Here is a 20,526-nt window from a genome sequence, read left to right on the forward strand (position 1 = left end):
ACACCCTGCCTTATTCCAAAAAGAATTTAAGGCAATTTACCTGAATACATCAAATTCAGTAAGATATCAGGAATAAAAAGTGAGAAAGAAACAGTAAATGCAAGAGTAATGTCATAAAATGGAGCTAAGAATGAGGCCAACACACACACACACACACGCACACACACACACAGTGAAAGCCTATTAAAGAATGCTATACATTTGAAATAGATGAATCACAAAATTGGCCCTGAGCTTTTTAGTAGTCTCTACAAAAAGGAAACTACAAAATTAAAGCCCACCTGTACACATACAATCACACATCGCCCCACCCCAGACAAACACATATGCACATGTGCACCTGTTTTGTTGTGGGGAATCATTCATTAGCCGAATGTTAATGCTCTGGGAATGACTGCACAGAATACTCACAAACAGGGAACTTTACAGAGGAATTAAAAATATCTGACAACATGGATGCACCTGGAAAATATTATGCTAAATGAAACAGAGCATTCACAAAAGACCACAAATTGTATTTATATGAAATGTCCAGATGAGGCAAACCTAGTGGTACCCAAGGGCTGGGGGGATGGCATTTGGGAAGACACTGGTAATGGAAATGGGGTTTCATTTAGGAGTGCCAAACAGGTACTAAAATTATTGTAGTGATTGGTATACAAATCTGTCAGCATACTAAAACTACTGTAAAAAGGGTAAAACACTGTACCCTTTAATATGTTTACTGGTTTATTATAAAGTTATTACAAATAATACAGATGAAGAGATATGTGGGGCGAGGTATGAGGGAAGGGATATTGAGCTTCCACGCGCTCCCTGGGTGCACCACCCTCTAGGAACCTCCATGCGTTCAGCTATATGGAAGCTCTATGAACCCAGTTCTCTTGGATTTTTACGGAAGCTTCATGATATTAGCATTCCTTTCCCCCAAGAGTGTAGAGCACGACCTGCTCTGGGAAGAGTCTCATGACCCACTGTCTACACTGTACACTTTAAATGGGTGGTTGTTATAGTCTAGTAAGTATATGTGAATTGTATCTCAAAAAGATGTTAAAAATGTATCAATATCCTTACACTAGGCAAGTTGTTATCAAACTTCAGTGCACATCAGAATGACCTGGTGAGCTCATTAAAACACTGATTGCTGGGCCCCACTTGTAGAGTTTCTGGTCAAGTAGTTCTTGAAAGGGCCTGAGAATGTGCATTTCTAACAAATTATTGGATGATGCTGATGCTGGAATCACTCTCTGAGAACCAATGCAACAGATGATATGAATAATGGAACTGACTTTTTTTTTTTTTTTTTTTTTAACTTTCCTCAATATAGTTTGAGGACATCACAGCCATTCACAGTTTAGTAAAAACAATGTGGTAGGAATCTGCTATGACAAAGAAGCAACAATAACAGTAATAACAGTCATCACCACACATCAGTAATAGCCATGACAGCATTTAATATTTACTAATCCTCACTATGTAACAAGTACTATATTAACTGCATCAGTGATCATTGTTTCTTCTAGCGCTCATGACAACCCTATTAGATGAGGATGCTGGTGAAATTATCACTATAATATAACAGTTTGACTTTACCAATTGTTTACTGTGAACTATACCCAGTTACCAATTTCTTTGTATATGTTGTTTCATTTTACAGATAAAGAACCTAAGGCCTCTTAGAATTTCATTCCCACTGCTAAGAAGTGAAGAAATCAGGCAGTCTAACTCAAAAGTCCTTCCTTTTAACCACTTTATGTGACATAGAGGGGCAGCCTGCTCTCTGCTGAGCTGGCCTAATTGTTAGATTTTAGGGTATTCAGAGCAGTGATTACCCCCAAATAATGCTGTGATATTTGAGAGATATCACATGTGATTTGTTACTAATAAAATATCAATTTTGCAAATGATATGCTTTATAAATTACAGTTTTGATCCCCATAATGATGTCATTCACACTCATGTGAGTTTTGATATGCTCACTAAATGAAAGAGAATGGGGTGTAATTCTGTATAATGCATCTTTGCTCACAGGACTTTAGACCATTATCCTTTGAGCATTAGTATATGATGCCCAGCATTTGAACTTCTCTGTCATCTGTGGTCTTCTGATCAGGAGAAAAGCTTGCAATATTTTGGGTGCTTATTCCTAAACACAGTTGCCTCCTAGTCCAGTTTTCTTTAGAAATTGGCCTGTGAAGCCATCCAATTTGTTCTCTTGAACAGGTTTCTGGAGCACTATAACCAATATTCAAGTTAGGAGAAGGGCTGAAACCACTTTATGACAGTGTTTACCAGAGTATAGCAAGCGTTCTGATAGAAGACAAGAAGTTTTAGACCGTATACTGATAATTCATTGAATTAATAGTTTTGGATTTCTTTGTATGTGAGGACAAACATAATAGGCACATTGAGTATATGAATTCATGGATATCATTGGCTAGGACAAGGCAGTTGGTGTTTGTAGAAAAAATCATTAGGTGGTGAAATGAAAATTACTTCCTTGATTCTCTTGTCTTAACCTTCCAGGGGCATAAACAGACTCTAGGTTTTGGCATAACTGCTCTCCATAGATCATTCAGGTTTGGGCTGCCTGCATCTCAGCCCTCTTTAGTGAAAATGAGACCTTTTGCTGGACTAGTTCTTGCTACACCTCATTTTCCAAGTGCAAAGGCATAAATCATCTCCCTAATCAACTATAGGTTTTTGTTTCTCAGCTGGAAGTGTCTTTCCCTTGGCTAAAGTGGAGCCCTGTCCCCTTCCCTGCTAAAAAGCCTCACACCATGTCACAGGCTCCCGTCATAGCATGATGCATTCTCTGTCCAAACCCAAGAGATGTGCCTGTCTTATTCCACTGTGCTTTCATTTAAAAAATAAAAATAAAGCATATTTTTAAAAAACCACACCACTCCTGAAACAGTGTCTTCTAAATGTAACTTAAACACAATAGGCCAGTGGTTTATTTATAAATGCTGGAAACCTTTCCTAATTTGCAATTAAGTGCAAAACTCCATTATGTGAAACATTGAAGATGAGATGAGTGAGAATCTGGATGGCCAATCAATGTTTAGACAGATATTTAATCTTATTTTGTCTTACTGAGAAAGTATAACTTAAACAAAGATAGCACTTTCCATCCATCAGATGGCTAAAAACTCTTACAGTACAAGTATTGGGATGTGTGGAGACATGTGAGCACATGTGCATGGCTTGTGGCTTATAAATTAGTATAGCTATTTGGAAAAGCAATCTGGCAGCATCTAGCAAAATTAAAAATACAAATGCCTTACCACCCATTCTACTTATGGGTTTATATACATGGATATACATGGAGAATGTCTATTACAGTATTGTTGGTAATGGCAAAACATCAGATATTTTGGGCACTAGATAAATTGTGGTCTATTTATTCAAGTGACTACTATACAAGTTTAAAAGAAGATAACTAGATATAAAATAAATAAGCACCGATCTCAAAAACTTGGTATCAGCTGAAGAAAATAAGTTGTTCAATGTGGCACACATTACAACATTTATGTAAGCAAAACCACTTGACGAGTGTGATGAGTGAATAAGCACTACTCTTATCCACTTAGATAATTCTGATACAGATTTTCCTAACTCCTGGCAACTTACCTAAATTGTCTGCATCCTCAAGACACAGTTGAGGTTCTACCTCCTCCAAGACATCTCCTGGCCACAGTGATTCTTTTTATCCTCTGAACTGCTTAATAATGAATGCTTCCTACGCTCTGGACTCATTTATCTGATACTGTTCTTGTGGGAATTAGCAGTTTCCCCATATAGGATGCTTAGTGTTATTCTTAGTGCATAGTAAGTCCTCATTGACTATTAGCAGCTGTTACGATTTCAAATGTGTTTCCCCGTTTGTATAGCATGGTACTCTGCCATAGTAGATATACAAAAGATGTTCACTTTTGACTATGAAAATGATGACCACATATTTCTATTAATGATCTATTTTCCCAACTCACCTCCAGAGGTGGGGCTGCTGACACATTTTACAGGATATCCTAACTCGCCAATAAAAGCTGTGGGAATTCAGGAGTTAGACATTCACCAGTTCCACAAACTGAGTGCTGAGTGCTGCTCTCTGGGGACCCCAGATATGCACTAACCCCAGCTCTAAGCTTAGCTGCTTCTAGATTCCCTGATGCTATAGCTAGGGCTCTAGCAAGATTTCCAAACCCTGTAGCCCACTGTCACTGAGAGAAAATTTAAGGCTTTTAGAAAGCAAATGTTAATCCTGGGACTTTTTTCCTAAGACCTCGAACACCAGGAGAACTCTCCCATTTTAGCAATATCCAAGGATGCACTTTTAGAGAAAAATGGGATAAGGAAGAACAAGCAGGGTAGATAGAAATGGGGAGAGTGTAGAGAGCAAGGGTAACATTTCTCAGCAGAACACTTCACGCCCACTGGGTGCAGAGACTTTAAGTAAGTGATCTCATTTATCACAACACTCAAAAGAGGGCGATGGAGCATCATCTTACCTTTACACATTAGGAAACTGAGGCCTTGAGATTAATTAATGTGTCCACCACTACATAGATAATTAGTGTTAGAATAAGGAATTAACTCCAGGTCTTCCTGGATTTAAAAACCTGTATTTGTGGCAGAAGTTAAATGTATTTGCTTCAGTTAGATTCATTTATATTGTATTTGATTTTAAGTGAAAACATATGTTTCACATCCTTCTACATCTAGGCACTTAGTAATTTTGGGAGTTGAAAGAAGTGGTTGACTTGGAAAGGTGTGTATAAAGCTGATGGCTGCTCTGGACTGTGGCCTCCACGCTCACAGGGTCTCAAGTTGCTACAACTGGAAAACAACCCTATCAACAAAAGAAATTAGGGGAAAGAAATAGACCTCAAAATCATCATTTTTCTGTCAACAGAATACTATGACAACCTTGTCAGGCATGAATATAGGAAGAAGATCCACTAAAATCAGCACATACATTTTGTTCAGGAAGTTGGAAGTCCTTTGTAGGCCATTCTTTGATTTCCCCAGGAAGGTTAGTTCTCTTCTGGGGTTTATAGTGGATGGCTTATTAAAAGCTACTTGCTCTAACATGATTTCTAAGGATGTACACATTCTTTGCAGTATCTTTTAACTCACCTTCAACTGAAGTAAAAACATCCCAAATAAGGTCAATTTTCATGTTTTTATTAATAACCCTGAGTTGAAGGTGACTCTGTCTCAGCTTACTCCTGTTATTTGCTGCAAATACTGACTGAAGTAATGTAGCAAACACGCCACTGAAACTCTCAAGGGAGGAGACAATACTTAGCAATCACGGAAAAACTGTTCCCAATTACGATGTTCCCTACAAACGCATCTCTTTCAAGTAGTCAAAAAATAGCTGCAAACTTCAATTACCTATGTTTACAATGCTTATAATTCTCTTTAATATTTGAAATAGGATATAATATGAAATAATAGCAGCTCTTCTCCAACGAGTACAATCAAAAACAAAGAAAAAAATAAGCTCAAGTGGAAACAAGACTAAAGACAGAAGGAAGAAACTTTTCTATTTCAACAATTGAACTACATTACTTAAAAGTGAACCCTACAAGGGAAGAAGTCATACAAACACATCTTTTACAGACATCAATTGGTTAAGAGTCATTTACTTATAAAGCAGAATACTTCACAAATTATGCTCCCCCAACAGATAAATTACAGGTGCAACAGTTGAGAATATGACATTTAATAAATGAAACTCAATAAGGCCAATGGGCCTTTTAAGTCTCTTATAAATTAAATATTTACTGAAATAGAATGACTAAAGCCCTGTATTGCAAGGGTGATACATAAGTATATGCTGAAACTTACCCTGAGTCTTCCTACTAACGGCATATTAACTATCCTAATTTTAAGGAGCCATGACAGATTGAGAAAGTAATGTAGTATAAAACAAAAGACAATGGAGAACTATGGTGTCACATTATTACTTTGTATAGCCATCATCCTAGAGTTCCTGTTAAGGAAAAAGCCAGTACAATGGTATTTTTGTTTTAATTTACTTTATAGAGGCATTAAATTTCCCTATACAATTATATTTTGTTAAAATAGTTTTCTAGATTTATGATGGTCAATGAGGGTTAAGAATCACTGTTTTGGTCTTAACGATATAGTCAATCACTAAGAGAGCCTTACAGAGTCAGATCACCCAGACACCTGGTGTTGATCTTCTATTCTGAAGAGGCATTTATGCCATTTCATCAAACAGATGGTACTCAAAAGTCCATCAGGAGTGTGCAGCTGAAAGTAATACTGGATATGTAGAAAAAAGGAAGTCTGCATTTTTTGACAATTGTACAAAGGGTGGATTCAGGTGGTGAGCTGAAATAGTTTCTTTATTGCCTATTTGTTTTTGAATTAGGATAATAAGACTTTTCTTTCATATTCTGCAACTTGTGCTTATCAATATGTGACAATTAAGTGATAACTTCATATGCTTAATTTAAAATGCCTATGTATGCACAATACCACGTAATACATAGGACCCGAAAGGTTTAGAAACCCATGTCATTCATGTATTCCTTTATTGTATATTTATTGAGAAAAAAAATGATACTGTGTTCACTGGGTACTGTTTTCGGTACTGGAAATATAGTAGTGAACAAAAAGAAACAAAAGTCTCTACCTTCAGAGAGCTGCTTCTCCTATGGGGATTTCTGAATAAGAACCAGATGGAGCTTTATTTACTTTCATAAACTGCTACAGAGATAAGCATATACAACAGAAAATAATTAATATAGATATGGAAAAAATAAAACTAAATAAAGAGTGATATGATAACCTTGGTGAACTTTATTTTTCCCTTGAATTTTTACGATGAAGAAACCTTGGTGAATTTTTAAGAAATCCAGATAAAATAGCCTGGAAGGTGATTGGAATAATTCAAAGGTAAAATAAACTGCAACTGATGTTAAATAAAATTAAAAGTTGCAGTAAATTCAAAAACATACAAATCAAATTCCCTTAAAACACTGATTTTTAAAAATCCAGAGTTGTTCCTCAGAATGTCTGTAAAGTTCTTAAAAAATTAAATTCTGGGACCCATCTCAGATCTTCTCAATTATAATCCATGTGGGGGTCTAAACATATGTATTTTGTTTCAGTATAGGACATGTTGTTTTATTATAAAATTGAACCCAAGATGATGATAACTTAAACTACATCTTGATATACTTTAAAAAATAGATTTGGGGGGTACAGATGCATCTTTATTACATGGACATACTGCATAGTGCTGAAGTCTGGGCTTTCAGTGTAAACACCACCTGAATAGTGTACATTGTACCCAACAGGTAGTTTCTCATCCCTCACTCCCTTCCCGTCCTTCCACCTTTTAACACACCAATCAAACATATGTATTTTTTAAAAGTTACAGTTCATTTAAAAACCACTGTCTGAAGGGTGGGATTTGATAGATGGCAGAGTGAGGAGCTAGGCAAATCTGCTTCCTCTCAAAAAACTCAACTGTAAAATATTGTCAGAACCCAGAGTTTTGGGACCCCGGTAATCAATCAGCATTAAGCAGTAACTTGAGAAATGTTTATTCATGAACCACTGTTGCATGTGGGGTAAGAAATTTGTAAGAGTTATATGTCTAAAAATATTGATAAGAAATTTCTAAGGTGACTTATCTTAAATTCTATGATTATTTCTAGATATATAATACACATTAGCATCAAAAATGTTTATAAAAAACCTATTCAGGGATTGTGATGCTTCCATAATTAACACAGCATTTGCAAACACTTGCACATTTTTAAAGTGCTAAAGAGCTGATTTTCTTAAATAGGGAAGATATTGCATTTGAAACCTTATTTACAAGAGCTGCCAGGACACTTTATTTTAACATATGCTATTGTAGTCCAACTTTATGTCATAAAATATTCACAAACATAAAACTACAAGGATCATAATTAACTAGATTATACTGCACATGGAAAATCAGAGTATTAACATTACAGCCCTTGATTTTTTTAATTTTTTTAACCAACATTATTTAATGATTACTATGTGCCAAACATTGTTAATTCCTGTACATGTATCAATTCATTTAATCCTCAAGACGCTCCTAAAATGGAGCTACTATTATCAAGTCTGTTTTAAAAGATGAAGAAACTGAGAGGTAGCAAGAGGTTGAGTAACTTGCCCTAAGGCACTAAGAGGCAGTGAGAGACTAACTTGCCTATGGGTAATGGCATATAGCCTGGATTCAAATTAGCTGGCTCCCAAGCCTCATGCTCTTACCTACTCTGCTGTGTTGCCAGAGCTTGTAAACCTATGATCCTGTGTTGTGAGGCAAAATACACAGAGGGAAATGAAGGCAGTTATTAAAGAAAAGAACACATCTTATTTTCTTTTAAATACGTGCATACATATATACACAAATACAGATCACACTCACGCTCTGGCACAGTCCTCATACACACACAAAACCAAAAGAAGAAGATCACCAGAATACTACGGATTTCAAGTTAAGCCTTTAGTGTTTTAGATTCAATTTCTAGTGCCTAACCTTAAAAACACAAAAATGAATCATCACAAATGCTATATCATGGGCAAATGTATTGCATATATAATGTCAGTCATAGGCAATACCAAAATATGTTGTTCTATAGTATAACATGTCTAGTATACATATAGCCTTTATTTACCTGTTTGAATTATTTTATTTCTAATTTAAGGGTTCCCTCTTCTATCTTAAATAAACAGACAGCAATTTCATCTTCCAGAAGATTTGTTACCTAAATCAGTTTAGTCCCATGGTGTACCTGGCCGATAATATCATGCATTCCTGCGTTTCTCACCAAGCACCTTTGTTCCATCTACAGTGACGTTTGTCTTATTTTTCTGCAGATTTGAAGGTTTCATACATGAATTTGTTATTTTACCTGTTAGTGCTGAGATATTATTTTTTGAAAGAAGTTTTTATATCAACCAAACATGTTTTATATGGCTGAGATGTTCACGTCAGGCCTCTAAGACATCCTCACACATTTATCAAAAAATTATGATAGAGCTCCACTGAACAATGAAAATGCCGAGAGACATGAAATGGGATGAAATACAGGACTTCAGAAACCTCTCGTTAGTGAGAAAACATAGAGGCATAGAACGAGCACAAGCAAACGTCAATGTCGCCAATGAAAGACTGCAGCAGTTAAAAGAAAACTGGTAGCTAATGGCAGGTTAGATAAGAAGCAGCCCTCTCCAGTGAATCACATGGCATTCCTTTCTGGGAACCCAGAGCCTGTCCCACGCTTCCTAGTGTGCTTCTGAGCTAGGCTTTGCAGCAAAGAGACAATTTCGTTTAACTTTTTAATTAACATGTGTCCTTGCTGATAGACACTGTGAATGAAGCACTTTTTCCTTCCCATTATGGCTTAGAGTTTAGATTTAATTACTGTGGAAATGAATCAAGAAACGTGACTTCGGGCATAGCATTTTAAATGTCGGCAGAGTAACCATATTAATTCTCTATTTCAAAGTATCAGTGTCATCCCATCTTTATGATGAGTGATGTGAAAATAACTTTAGAAAGGAGGTTACTGACCCAGAGACTCCGTGGGCCATGGGAATATCACCTATTCGTTGTAATTTGGAAAGATTTTGTTTGGATAATGAGTTAGTTTCATTTTGAGAGTACTCATAAATACTTATGCATCATGAAAATTTGTCTTACACTGTTATATATGACATTTTTGGGGCCCCTTAACTTCAGCCAATCAGCTAACAAAATATATAATATCATATATAATCATGCATGTCATCAAATGTGTACACAGTCACATTTTCTGAAAATAAAAAGTTTAGAAAAGTAGCCTAAAATGAGTAAGGGAATACAGATAGAGATAAAAATATTATAGAGGTAGAGAAAATTATCTCTCTCTCATGTCATAAGCTCTAAGCCATGAAAATACAGTAAAGTACTGAAATATTTAGTCCTCCAATAAAATATGCATTTTGAAAAAAAAAATAAAACAACTAAAAATGACCTTAAACAAACAAAAAAAAACTTGAAAAACACGTGAGATACCTTCTCATGCAATCCAGTGCTCGGATAAAGAAGTCCTTGTGTAACTGGTGCTCATCTCTCAAGATTGAGCATTGTTCAAGTGTCACTGACATTGATGTCCTGTCTTTGGCGCTTTTACAACAGGTGAAACGAATACCATTTAGTTTGCGGCAAATCTGTAACATATGTAAAAACGAATGTTTACTGTACATTTGTAATACAGTAAAGTGTTGGCCTCCTCCAAACCCTTCTAGTCTAAACACATCAAATATAAATTTGGGTTTCTGTTAATTTATGGTAGTCAATTGGTTCAATCAGTCTTATCAGATGTAAAGGCATTACCTTTTCATTTCAAAAGCCAGTGCAATGGACCTAATTTGTTTAGTTCTTTGTACATGAGGCGTGGAACCGTTGAAGCCGTATAAGATGTGAAATACCCAGCAGAGGACACAGCACACTACCCAACGGGGTGCCTGGTCTGCAGTGTATGACAATGCTAAACTAATTCCTGCTCAGAAACAACACCTTCATTGTAAAGAGGAAAACACAAACAAACCAAAACAAACAAACAAACAAACAAAATCTGTATTCCCTGGATTAAACAGTTGATTCAAATCGTATATAACTAATATTCTCTTATTTTACATTTAAGAAACATTTGCTAGTCTTGGTTTTATGTTATGAGATTTTAAACATCCTCATGGTGCCTCACAACAGACAAGGGAACTACTCATCAGTACTAAAAAGGAGAATACTAGAAATGGCCACTGTTTATTGCAAATTGACTGTGCTCTAGGGTACAACACTAAGAAATTTCATATACAGTTGCACTTTTTAACAAACTTCACAGGGGCTGGGCGCAGCGGCTTATGCCTGTAATCCTAACACTTTGGGAGGCCAAGGCAGGAGGATCATTTGAGCTCAGGAGTTTGAGACAAGCCTGGGCAACATAACAAAGACTCCTCTCTATCAAAAATAATAATAATAAAATTAGCTGGGCATGGTGATGCATGCTTGTAGTCCCAGCTACTTGGGAGTCTGAGGCGGGAGGATTACTTGAGCCTATGATCATGCCACTGCATTGCAGCCTAGGCAACAGAGTAAGACCCTGTCTCAAAAAACACCTCCCAAATTAAAAATAAAAATAAGTAAATAAATAAACTTCACAGGAACTCTAGAGGAAGGTATAATTATTTTCTTTTTATAGATGAGGAAACTGAGGTTTAGATGGGTTAAGTAACTTGCACATAACAGAGCAGAACCAGGATTTAAACAGAACTCTACTTAAGTTCAATAATCAAGTCTTTTAACTTCTGTTAGGTTCTGTTTTCCTCCACAGTTCTTTCTTTTTGTTATTCTGATTTGAGTCAGAGAAAAATCACTGAGCATCAATACTCTCTTGTCTCATTGCCTTATGGTTAATAGGGAAATCATTCCATTTGTTTCTCTTCTATGCCATGGTAGGGTTCTAATATGAAATACCAATAATCAACTTTGGCATTACAATGCTAATCAGTGTGCATTTAAAATAGATCTAATGTGATATAACAAAGGTCGTCTTTATTATCTGTCATCAAGCAGTCTTTAAAAGTTGTCTGCTTTTAAAAGAAGGTAAAATAATACAGCTAATCTAGAACTTATTATCACGTTTTAATTGTGATTCTGATACTTAAACTTGAATTTATACATCACTATTAATTTAGACCTTTGGTACTTCTATTTCCAATATAAGTGACTAGAAAATATGAGAGCATGATTTCTCCATATAATCTTTTTACATCTAGAAAATTCTAATCCTTTCAAATAAACAGTATTTCATTTTTTAAAATTCTTAACTATATTGATAATAATAAAATAGACCATAATGGCTATTTATGAGATACGATTTTTAAATGGAATATTCCTTAAAATTTTTTGTTACTATAAACATACGTGTGCATGTGTCTTTATAGCAGCATAATTTATAATCCTTTGGGTATATACCCAGTAATGGGATGGCTGGGTCATATGGTACATCTAGTTCTAGATCCTTGAGGAATCGCCATACTGTTTTCCATAATGGTTGAACTAGTTTACAATCCCACCAACAGTGTAAAAGTGTTCCTATTTCTCCACATCCTCTCCAGCACCTGTTGTTTCCTGACTTTTTAATGATCGCCATTCTAACTGGTGTGAGATGGTATTTCATTGTGGTTTTGATTTGCATTTCTCTGATGGCCAGTGATGATGAGCATTTTTTCATGTGTCTGTTGGCTGTATGAATGTCTTCTTTTGAGAAATGTCTGTTCATATCCTTTGCCCACTTTTTGATGGGGTTGTTTGTTTTTTCTTGTAAATTTGTTTGAGTTCTTTGTAGGTTCTGGATATTAGCCCTTTGTCAGATGAGTAGATTGCAAAAATTTTCTCCCATTCTGTAGGTTGCCTGTTCACTCTGATGGTGGTTTCTTTTGCTGTGCAGAAGCTCTTTAGTTTAATGAGATCCCATTTGTCAATTTTGGCTTTTGCTGCTGTTGCTTTTGGTGTTTTAGACATGAAGTCTTTGCCCATGCCTATGCACAATAGCAAAGACTTGGAATCAACCCAAATGTCCATCAGTGACAGATTGGATTAAGAAAATGTGGCACATATACACCATGGAATACTATGCAGCCATAAAAAAGGATGAGTTTGTGTCCTTTGTAGGGACATGGATGCAGCTGGAAACCATCATTCTTAGCAAACTATCACAAGAACAGAAAACCAAACACCGCATGTTCTCACTGATATGTGGGAACTGAACAATGAGATCACTTGGACTCGGGAAGGGGAACATCACACACCGGGGCCTATCATGGGGAGGGGGGAGGGGGGATTGCATTGGGAGTTATACCTGATGTAAATGACGAGTTGATGGGTGCAGCACACCAACATGGCACAAGTATACATATGTAACAAACCTGCACGTTATGCACATGTACCCTACAACTTAAAGTATAATAATAATAAATAAATTATTAAAAAAAGTTTTTGTTACTATCATATGTACTTGTCCTACTTAGAATATTTAACGTTCTAAATTTAAAGTCTATTAGAGGTAAGGGCAGTTGATTTCTGTATTTCTACAATACCTGAACTATTGATTTAACACACTTGATTGTCATTTGTCCTCTTTAAATCTTCACTTTTACTATTTAAACTTAAAGAAGATAAAACCAAATAACTTTATTTTATTTATTTATTTATTTATTTATTTATTTACTTATTTTTGAGACAGAGTCTCGCTCTGTCACCAGACTGGAGTGCTGTGGCGTGATCTCGGCTCACTGCAACCTCCGACTCCCTGGTTCAAGCGATTCTCCTGCATAGCTGGGATTATGGTCATGCGCCACCACGCCTAATTTTTGTATTTTAGTAGAGACGGAGTTTCACTATGTTGGCCAGGATGGTCTTGATCTCCTGACCTCATGATTCACCTGCCTCGGTCTCCCAAAGTGCTGGGATTACAGGCATGAGCCACAATGCCCGGCCACTTTATATTTTTCAATTAGAATGTAAAACATTAACTAAAGCAATATTTCATTAAATAGATTTTTTAAAGGAAAATAAAATAAAAAAAATATTGACAAAATATTTCTGGAAAATATCAAAAGGAATTTCTATATTTCTTTATATTAAAAGTTTCATTAAGGCCCATGATTTACAAATAGAACATTGAAACTGAGGCATTAGCCAACAGAAATGCTACTAATCATTTATTCAGTGGTGAATTGTGAGTAAATCATATTTGGTCAGTATACACATTTCAAAAAAATTTTTAGAAATGTGTGGGATTTATAGGAAAACTTTTTCATACATTAAAATGGGAAATTGCATATATTAAAAGAAAATACACATTTGTGTTTATATGTGTGTATCCTTAATTTATCTATTTACATAACTTCACAATATGTACATAATGACACATTTATGTTTGTAAATCATCAGATGGCATGAGTATCAAACTATCTTCATGCCGTCGTGTTTTCAGTAAAATAGAAAACACAATTTATGACCTGCCATTGTGAAATTTTTGTTAGAATTAACAACCAGAGTGGTCTCTGAAGATACAAAGAGCAGCCACACTATTAAAAACAACCTTCATGTAATACAGTATGGCGCTAAATGGAACCAGTGTAAATGAGCTGCCTGAAAGCAACATTTCATATTGTTCTTCCCTGGGGCTCCAAGAAAGCAGGAAGGAAAACTAAAGAAGTTAGTTAGCCTTGCTTTTGGTAAATTATTTCATATGGGCTCATGGTAAATTATCCATTCCTTTTTCCCAGAAGAAAGTAATAATACTGAATTATAATTGAAGCACTGGCAGTAGGGGAAAACTTTCTGTTTTAAATGCTATGACTAGAGAATGAATAGAGTATGCCAGAAGCGTGGTTAACCTGAGCTCCAAATTATAGGAATAACACTACAGAACTGCAAACATGGCATTTATCATAAAGATCTTTAACATGTACCTTTCCTGATGGAAGAATGCATTCCTAATGAAAGGATGTTGGGGTCTGAATGTTTAACACAATTCATAAATTTCATGTGAGCTATGCCTCAATGGTTACCAGATAAGAGCCTTAAACATACAGGCATTTTTTTCTAATTCTTGTAGAAACCTGCGGTGAGAACACAGGCAGATCTTTTACCCCAAAGGCACCATTAAATGAGAAAGAGCTACACAAAATATAGCTCATTACCCCTAGAGCAATCCATCAGTAATGAATTCTATGCCAACATCTAAATTAACAAACACATTTGTAAGCTTGTTAACTGAACAATATGTCCAGGAGCCTTATTGAAGCTGTGAATCAGAGATCTGATAACCACATTCTGTTGAAACCATATGTCTCTAAAGCAGCAGTTCAAAATCCTGGGTGATACGGGCAATTGACATTGCAACATGCAACATCAAGAAACTCACAGACGCTCCCTCAGAGTGGAGAACACATCCAAGGTTGGTAAAAATAGCAAGTGAGCAAGATTCTTTCTTGAGTGCATCTTCTTTCATCTTATGTTCTAGTCTATGGATAGAACTACCAACAAGAGTAAAAATGCCTAATCCACGGAATAATAGAAGATGACAGCTGGTAACCCCAAGTGCAGAGGTTGGACCCTGCACAATAGAGAACTGATAATATTTGCTGGTTATGACGTGGCAGGAAATAAGATTTGACATGAGAGTGCTTACCGTTGCAGCCAGCCACATAATTTCTACATTCTTTCTTTTTTTGGATTGGATATTTTGATGGAGATTTTCTAGTAATGCTTTTAAATCATTTTGTTCCTGAAAATGTGAAATATCTGAAGGAGGAAAAAAACAAAGGAGAAAAATAAAATGAGACAGTGTTCACATTAAGCTGCCTATGGAGGTTTTTTCAATACATTTATTTGCAACCACAACTTTTCTTTTAGACAGGGTCTTGCTCTGCCTACCCAGGCTGGAGTGCCAGTGGGACCAAATCCCTGCTCACTGCAGCCCAGCCTCAATCTCCCAGGCTCAAATGATCCTCCCACCTCAGCGCCCAAAGTAGCTGGGATTACAGGAGCATATAACCATACCCAGCTACTTTTTGTATTTTTTGTAGAGACAGGGTTTGGCCATGTCACCTAGGCTGGTCTCAAACTCCTGAGCTCAAACAAACTGGCTGTCTTGGCCACCTGAAGTGCTAGGATTACCGGCGTGAGCCACTGCACCCAGCCTCAAACACAATTTTATAACAACAAATATCATTTGAAGCAGAGAGTATCTGAGGATAACCATACTTATTAATTTATCTGGTTTTATTCTTTACTTATAAATACGCTTAATTCTCTCATTCTCTATTCTGTATAACTATGGTAATATCAAGTGGTCCTACAGTACTATTTTACCAGCATTTTGGACAAAGATGACAACTTCTGTCTCACTTTAATGAAAGCATAAGACATACATGTAATGAGATATAACTTTCCTTCTTTTTTTGCCATTGAGTAGCTAGTCTGAGTCAAGAGAATATATTAAATTGAACATCTCAGGGGTGGGAGAAATCTGAAAGTTCAAATAAAATACATGAAGTCAGTTGCTATACAGCAAGTTTGCTTGAACTCGGCACTATTAACTTCTTGAATCAGGTAATATTTTGCTGGGAGGAAGACCATACTGTGCATTACAGGATTTTTTGCAGCATCCCTGGCTTCTACCATTCACACACCAGTAGTAGCTTTCCCAAGGTAACAGTAAAAACGGCCTTCAGACACTGCCAATGTCTCCTGACAGAAAAATATATCCTGCTTGAGAACCACTGCCAGAAAGAAGCACAGATACGATGGAAAGAGGAAAAACATGAGGCTATAGTTCACAGTATGAGATAATTGAGTAGAAAGCAGGAAATGACACTGGTGGCTCAGATTTCTACATACTAACAACGAAAGCATGGGTAATAAATGGCATACACTTTATACTAAAAACAGAGACAATGTACATTATGACACAAATGTCCCCAAGACTTGGTGAGATGGGGTTCAAGATTATAGTGACAGAAACAAGAAGACTGTCTATGTCTTCTTGAATGGTTGGGTAAGTACTGTATAGTATGAAAACACACTCTACTGTTGAATCCATAAACTGAGAGAGAAACTCCCGAGAGCTTTAACTAAGACTAAAAACAGGAGAAAATACAATGGACTACACCTACATTACCAAGTTTCATTGAAGAAATAGATGACATAGTCCTTACAAGTTCACAAAAACTGACACAAATGAATTTTAGTAGTAATGAGGCTTTGTACTTTTTCAAATTTGTACCAGATGTTGCAGTTTAGCAAAATAATATATCTGAATAGTTGTAGTTTGTGGCTTTAGCTCCAGGGAAGAGAGGAAGTATCCCAGTGAACTATACTAGTGATTAAGAGTGGAAGTGGTTGGTAAGGTAGGAATTTCCATTGAAAAGAATCATATCTCATCTTGGATTTTATGATTACAGAATAGAGGAAGGTTGGGTACAATCCAGATAGGTTGAGGGAAGTGAAATTCAAAATCATCGTATAAAATATATGCATGATTCCACTGAATTTGTTTCTAAAAGGGAAAGTTGTCAAAAGTCAAATCTTTACTATTTAACTACAGAAAATTCTCATAAAAATGAGAAAGTTTGACTGAAGACATTGCATTGTGAGGTAGAAGCTTCTCTGATATACAGGAATTTTAACAGGACACAGCCCAAAGATAGCCTGAAGAGAAAGGGAAGTAGGCCAAATATGGAATGCCTTGAAGGGAGTTATAAAATCAGACCAGGATTTGGTAGCTAATCAAAGAAGGTAAGGACAATAATTCTGTCTTTTAATTTATAATCATGGCATGCAAGAAATAAGAAGTCAAGTCCACTATCCCTGCTTTTAATGTTGATAAATGGCAACCAAAACAAACCCAGGGGAAGCCATAAATTAGAATTATAAGCAGCCATTAAAATTATGTGCAGGTATATCAGTGACATAGAAAGTGTCCTTGATATTGCTGAAAAGAAGAATTGGTCAGATTAATGAAAGAATGTATTTGTGTAACAATGTGTGTGTGTGTGTGTGTGTGTGTGCACATGCACATGAATGCCTGTGTGTATGTTGGCTTCTCTTGGCATATGTATACAGGCAGAGTGAAACATTAGTTTAGATATTAACAGTGGCCATCTTTAGGTGTGCAACTTAAAGTTTCAACTGCCTTTTCATATCATTTGAAATGAACATATATTGTTCTTAAATAATAAGATGATTTTAAGAGCAATGGGAAACAGAGAATGTGCATGAGAAAAGGAAAGAAATTAAATTCTTTTTTTTTTTTTTAGATTCATGGTAGAACAGTTCATTATATCCTGAAGAACCTAAATTCTTATAATATGAAGACTTGAATTCAAAATTTCCACAGTCTAGTAGGGTGGGATGGATATTTAAACTATTATTAAATATGGGAAAGTATACTGCAGACTGTGACATCACTCAGTAAAGCTTTGTGAAGCAAGGGAAGCACTGGACAATTCTATAAGAATTGGTGGGTGTGGGAAGGCATCTAGCAAAGATAATGCTTTGTGTCTACCAAGAGCATTTGAGGCTGAGGGGCAAATAGCAAAGGCACAGGCATGAGCCAGTACTGCAGAAACAGTGTGTGCGGTTCACAATGTCCTTAGAGTGGATAGTCCTGGGGCAAGATTTATGAAGGAGAATCATGTTCTGCTATGCTGGGGAATCTGGGCTTCATCCTAGAAAATGCGGGCAACTGGTAAGTTTTAAACAAGGGCTTAACCCCTTCTGGAAAGCCCCTGAGTTTCTTTCTGAAGTCAGGCTTGTACCAATGGCTCTCAAATCATTTTGAAAGCAATACAGAATAAGAAGTTTCTTTTAACACAAGATGAAGACATCACACATGTTCTGGAGAGCTGATGCATAACAATGCAATTTTAATCAGCAATACTTTATTATGTATTTGAAATTTGCTAACAGAGTGGATTGTAAATGTTCTCACCACACACACACACACACACACACAAAGTGATAACAATCTGAGGTGATGAAATAGTAATTAGTTTGACTATGGTAATTATTTAATAATGGATACGTGTAACACATCATCAAATTGTTGCCTTAGGTATACATAATCCTTAATTATCAAAAATACCTCGATTTACAAAAAGAAAAAAGCTTAATTTACATAATATCTCACAGCAGTCATACACACACACACCCCTCTGTAACAAAAATTTCATGAAATAATATTTACTTTTAGTGCATGCCTTGCACCTGAAATTTTTCAATTTCATAACTTTTGAAAAATTGTAGTTCCAACACACCACATTTATTTAACATTTCATAGGATTAACATAAACCACTTGGAAAGCCCTGATTTAGGGCAACACTATGTCCAAAGTGACTGGGGCTGAAGTGACATTTTCACAAAGTTCATAGTGAGAGGAGGAGTCAAGGCTAAAACTTTGTCTCTTAACTGTTGTACCCGTAATTTCTCCAAAAGCTCTGCTGATGTTTTTACCATTGGTACCACTAAAATCAGCTCTGGTATTAACACAATAGGCCAAATTCTTCAGAATGCTGAGACTCCAGAACAGAGCATGATTTATCAAAGTAATTTTGTTTCATTGTAGACATGGAAATGTTTTAATAAGCCATTTTAAACAGACTATAGGGATCCTAAATGTAAAACAAGCACTTGGCCATCATTTCCCCATTCCCACCTCATAAAGAGAGTGTGTTAGAATCGACAGGCATGATGTCTCATGGAAATTTCACTCCCTCTCCCATGGTGTGCTTCTTACAAGAAAGTAATTTTGATGGTTTTTTTTTCGTTTGTTTTTTGTTTTTTATTTTTACATTTTTAGGCCACTATTTCTATTTCTATAGTGACAAAACTTGCTTTATTCAGAGCACACCTCTGTCAACATAATACTTTGGTTGCTGCCAGTTTTTTTTTTTCCAACTCAATAAAAATTGCAGACCACAGAAATTCAAGTCTGGTTCAGGAAAGCGGTACAACTAATAATAGCCAGTTTGTTAATAGGTGAGATTTCAAGATGTAATGATAGATCCTGATGTATCAACTGAAAATTGTGGTGTACACAGAACGTGAATTGGTTTTAGGCTTAGACCGTGTCTCCTCAAATGTAAGTATAGCCAAAAAGTCTTGCTTTTGCTACTCATTCCTGCATTATTCTAACACAAAATTTAGACAGCACAGCTGAGTCTCTATGCATATGTCCATAATAGTATTCTTTTTTTTTTTTGGAATGGAGTTTAAGAAAGTTGTCAGAGATAAAAGTTACAAGAATGTTTATTGCATTACTGTTTATAATTTTAAATAGCAAAAAAGCTTTAAAATGTTCATAAAGAGTAAGAATAAAACAATATATTAATGCAAAGTAATAAAAAATGATACACAAATGCCATATGTGTCAACATGGATATATCACAAAAATGATATTGAGCAAAAAAGAATGAATTATAGAAAGATGCATCCAAAGTAACAGTAGTCATACTGTTAAATGTGCAAAACTGTACCATATTTTAATGGATATATAAATATAGAGTAAAATGTGTATGAGGATGTAAAACATCAAATTCAGGGTATTGGTGTTCTCATAGCAGGGGAGGGTTAAGGGTGGTAAGCCGGAGGGGTACAAAGGGAGCTTTCACCCTATCTGTAAATATCTGTTTCTTACGAAAATTCCAAAGCTGAGCAATGGGTTCCCAAATGTGTGCTATTTATGATTTGTTCTTTTTTGTTTGTTTGAAACTTTTATAATTGCTTTTCAAAAACATCACTGAGCCAAGATTCCAGGAAAATGATTTCTAATGCCAACTCTACTGCTGCTTTGACGTGTAGTCTTGGGCAAATTGCTTAACCCTCTGTCCCTATTTCCTCAACTGCGAAATAAGGACAAGAATCCGGTCATGCGTCATTGACTAGTAGT

General features: G+C 35.9%; 1 protein-coding gene across 9 annotated transcripts in view; it reads right to left on the reverse strand.

Moving 5' to 3' along the window:
* The window catches only part of INPP4B (inositol polyphosphate-4-phosphatase type II B), an 819,089-nt gene that overhangs the window by 48,415 nt on the left and 750,148 nt on the right, over window positions 1–20,526 (reverse strand). For all 9 annotated transcript variants that reach the window (XM_007999870.3, XM_073017650.1, XM_037992380.2 and 6 more), the window contains 2 exons: window positions 15,267–15,379; window positions 10,079–10,233 (listed from right to left, as the gene is read on the reverse strand). In XM_007999870.3, coding sequence (XP_007998061.3) covers window positions 10,079–10,233; window positions 15,267–15,379 — 268 coding nt within the window. The remainder of the gene's footprint in view (window positions 1–10,078; window positions 10,234–15,266; window positions 15,380–20,526) is intronic.

Source organism: Chlorocebus sabaeus, chromosome 7, assembly GCF_047675955.1.
Source record: "Chlorocebus sabaeus isolate Y175 chromosome 7, mChlSab1.0.hap1, whole genome shotgun sequence".
Classification (NCBI taxonomy): Eukaryota; Metazoa; Chordata; class Mammalia; order Primates; family Cercopithecidae; genus Chlorocebus; species Chlorocebus sabaeus.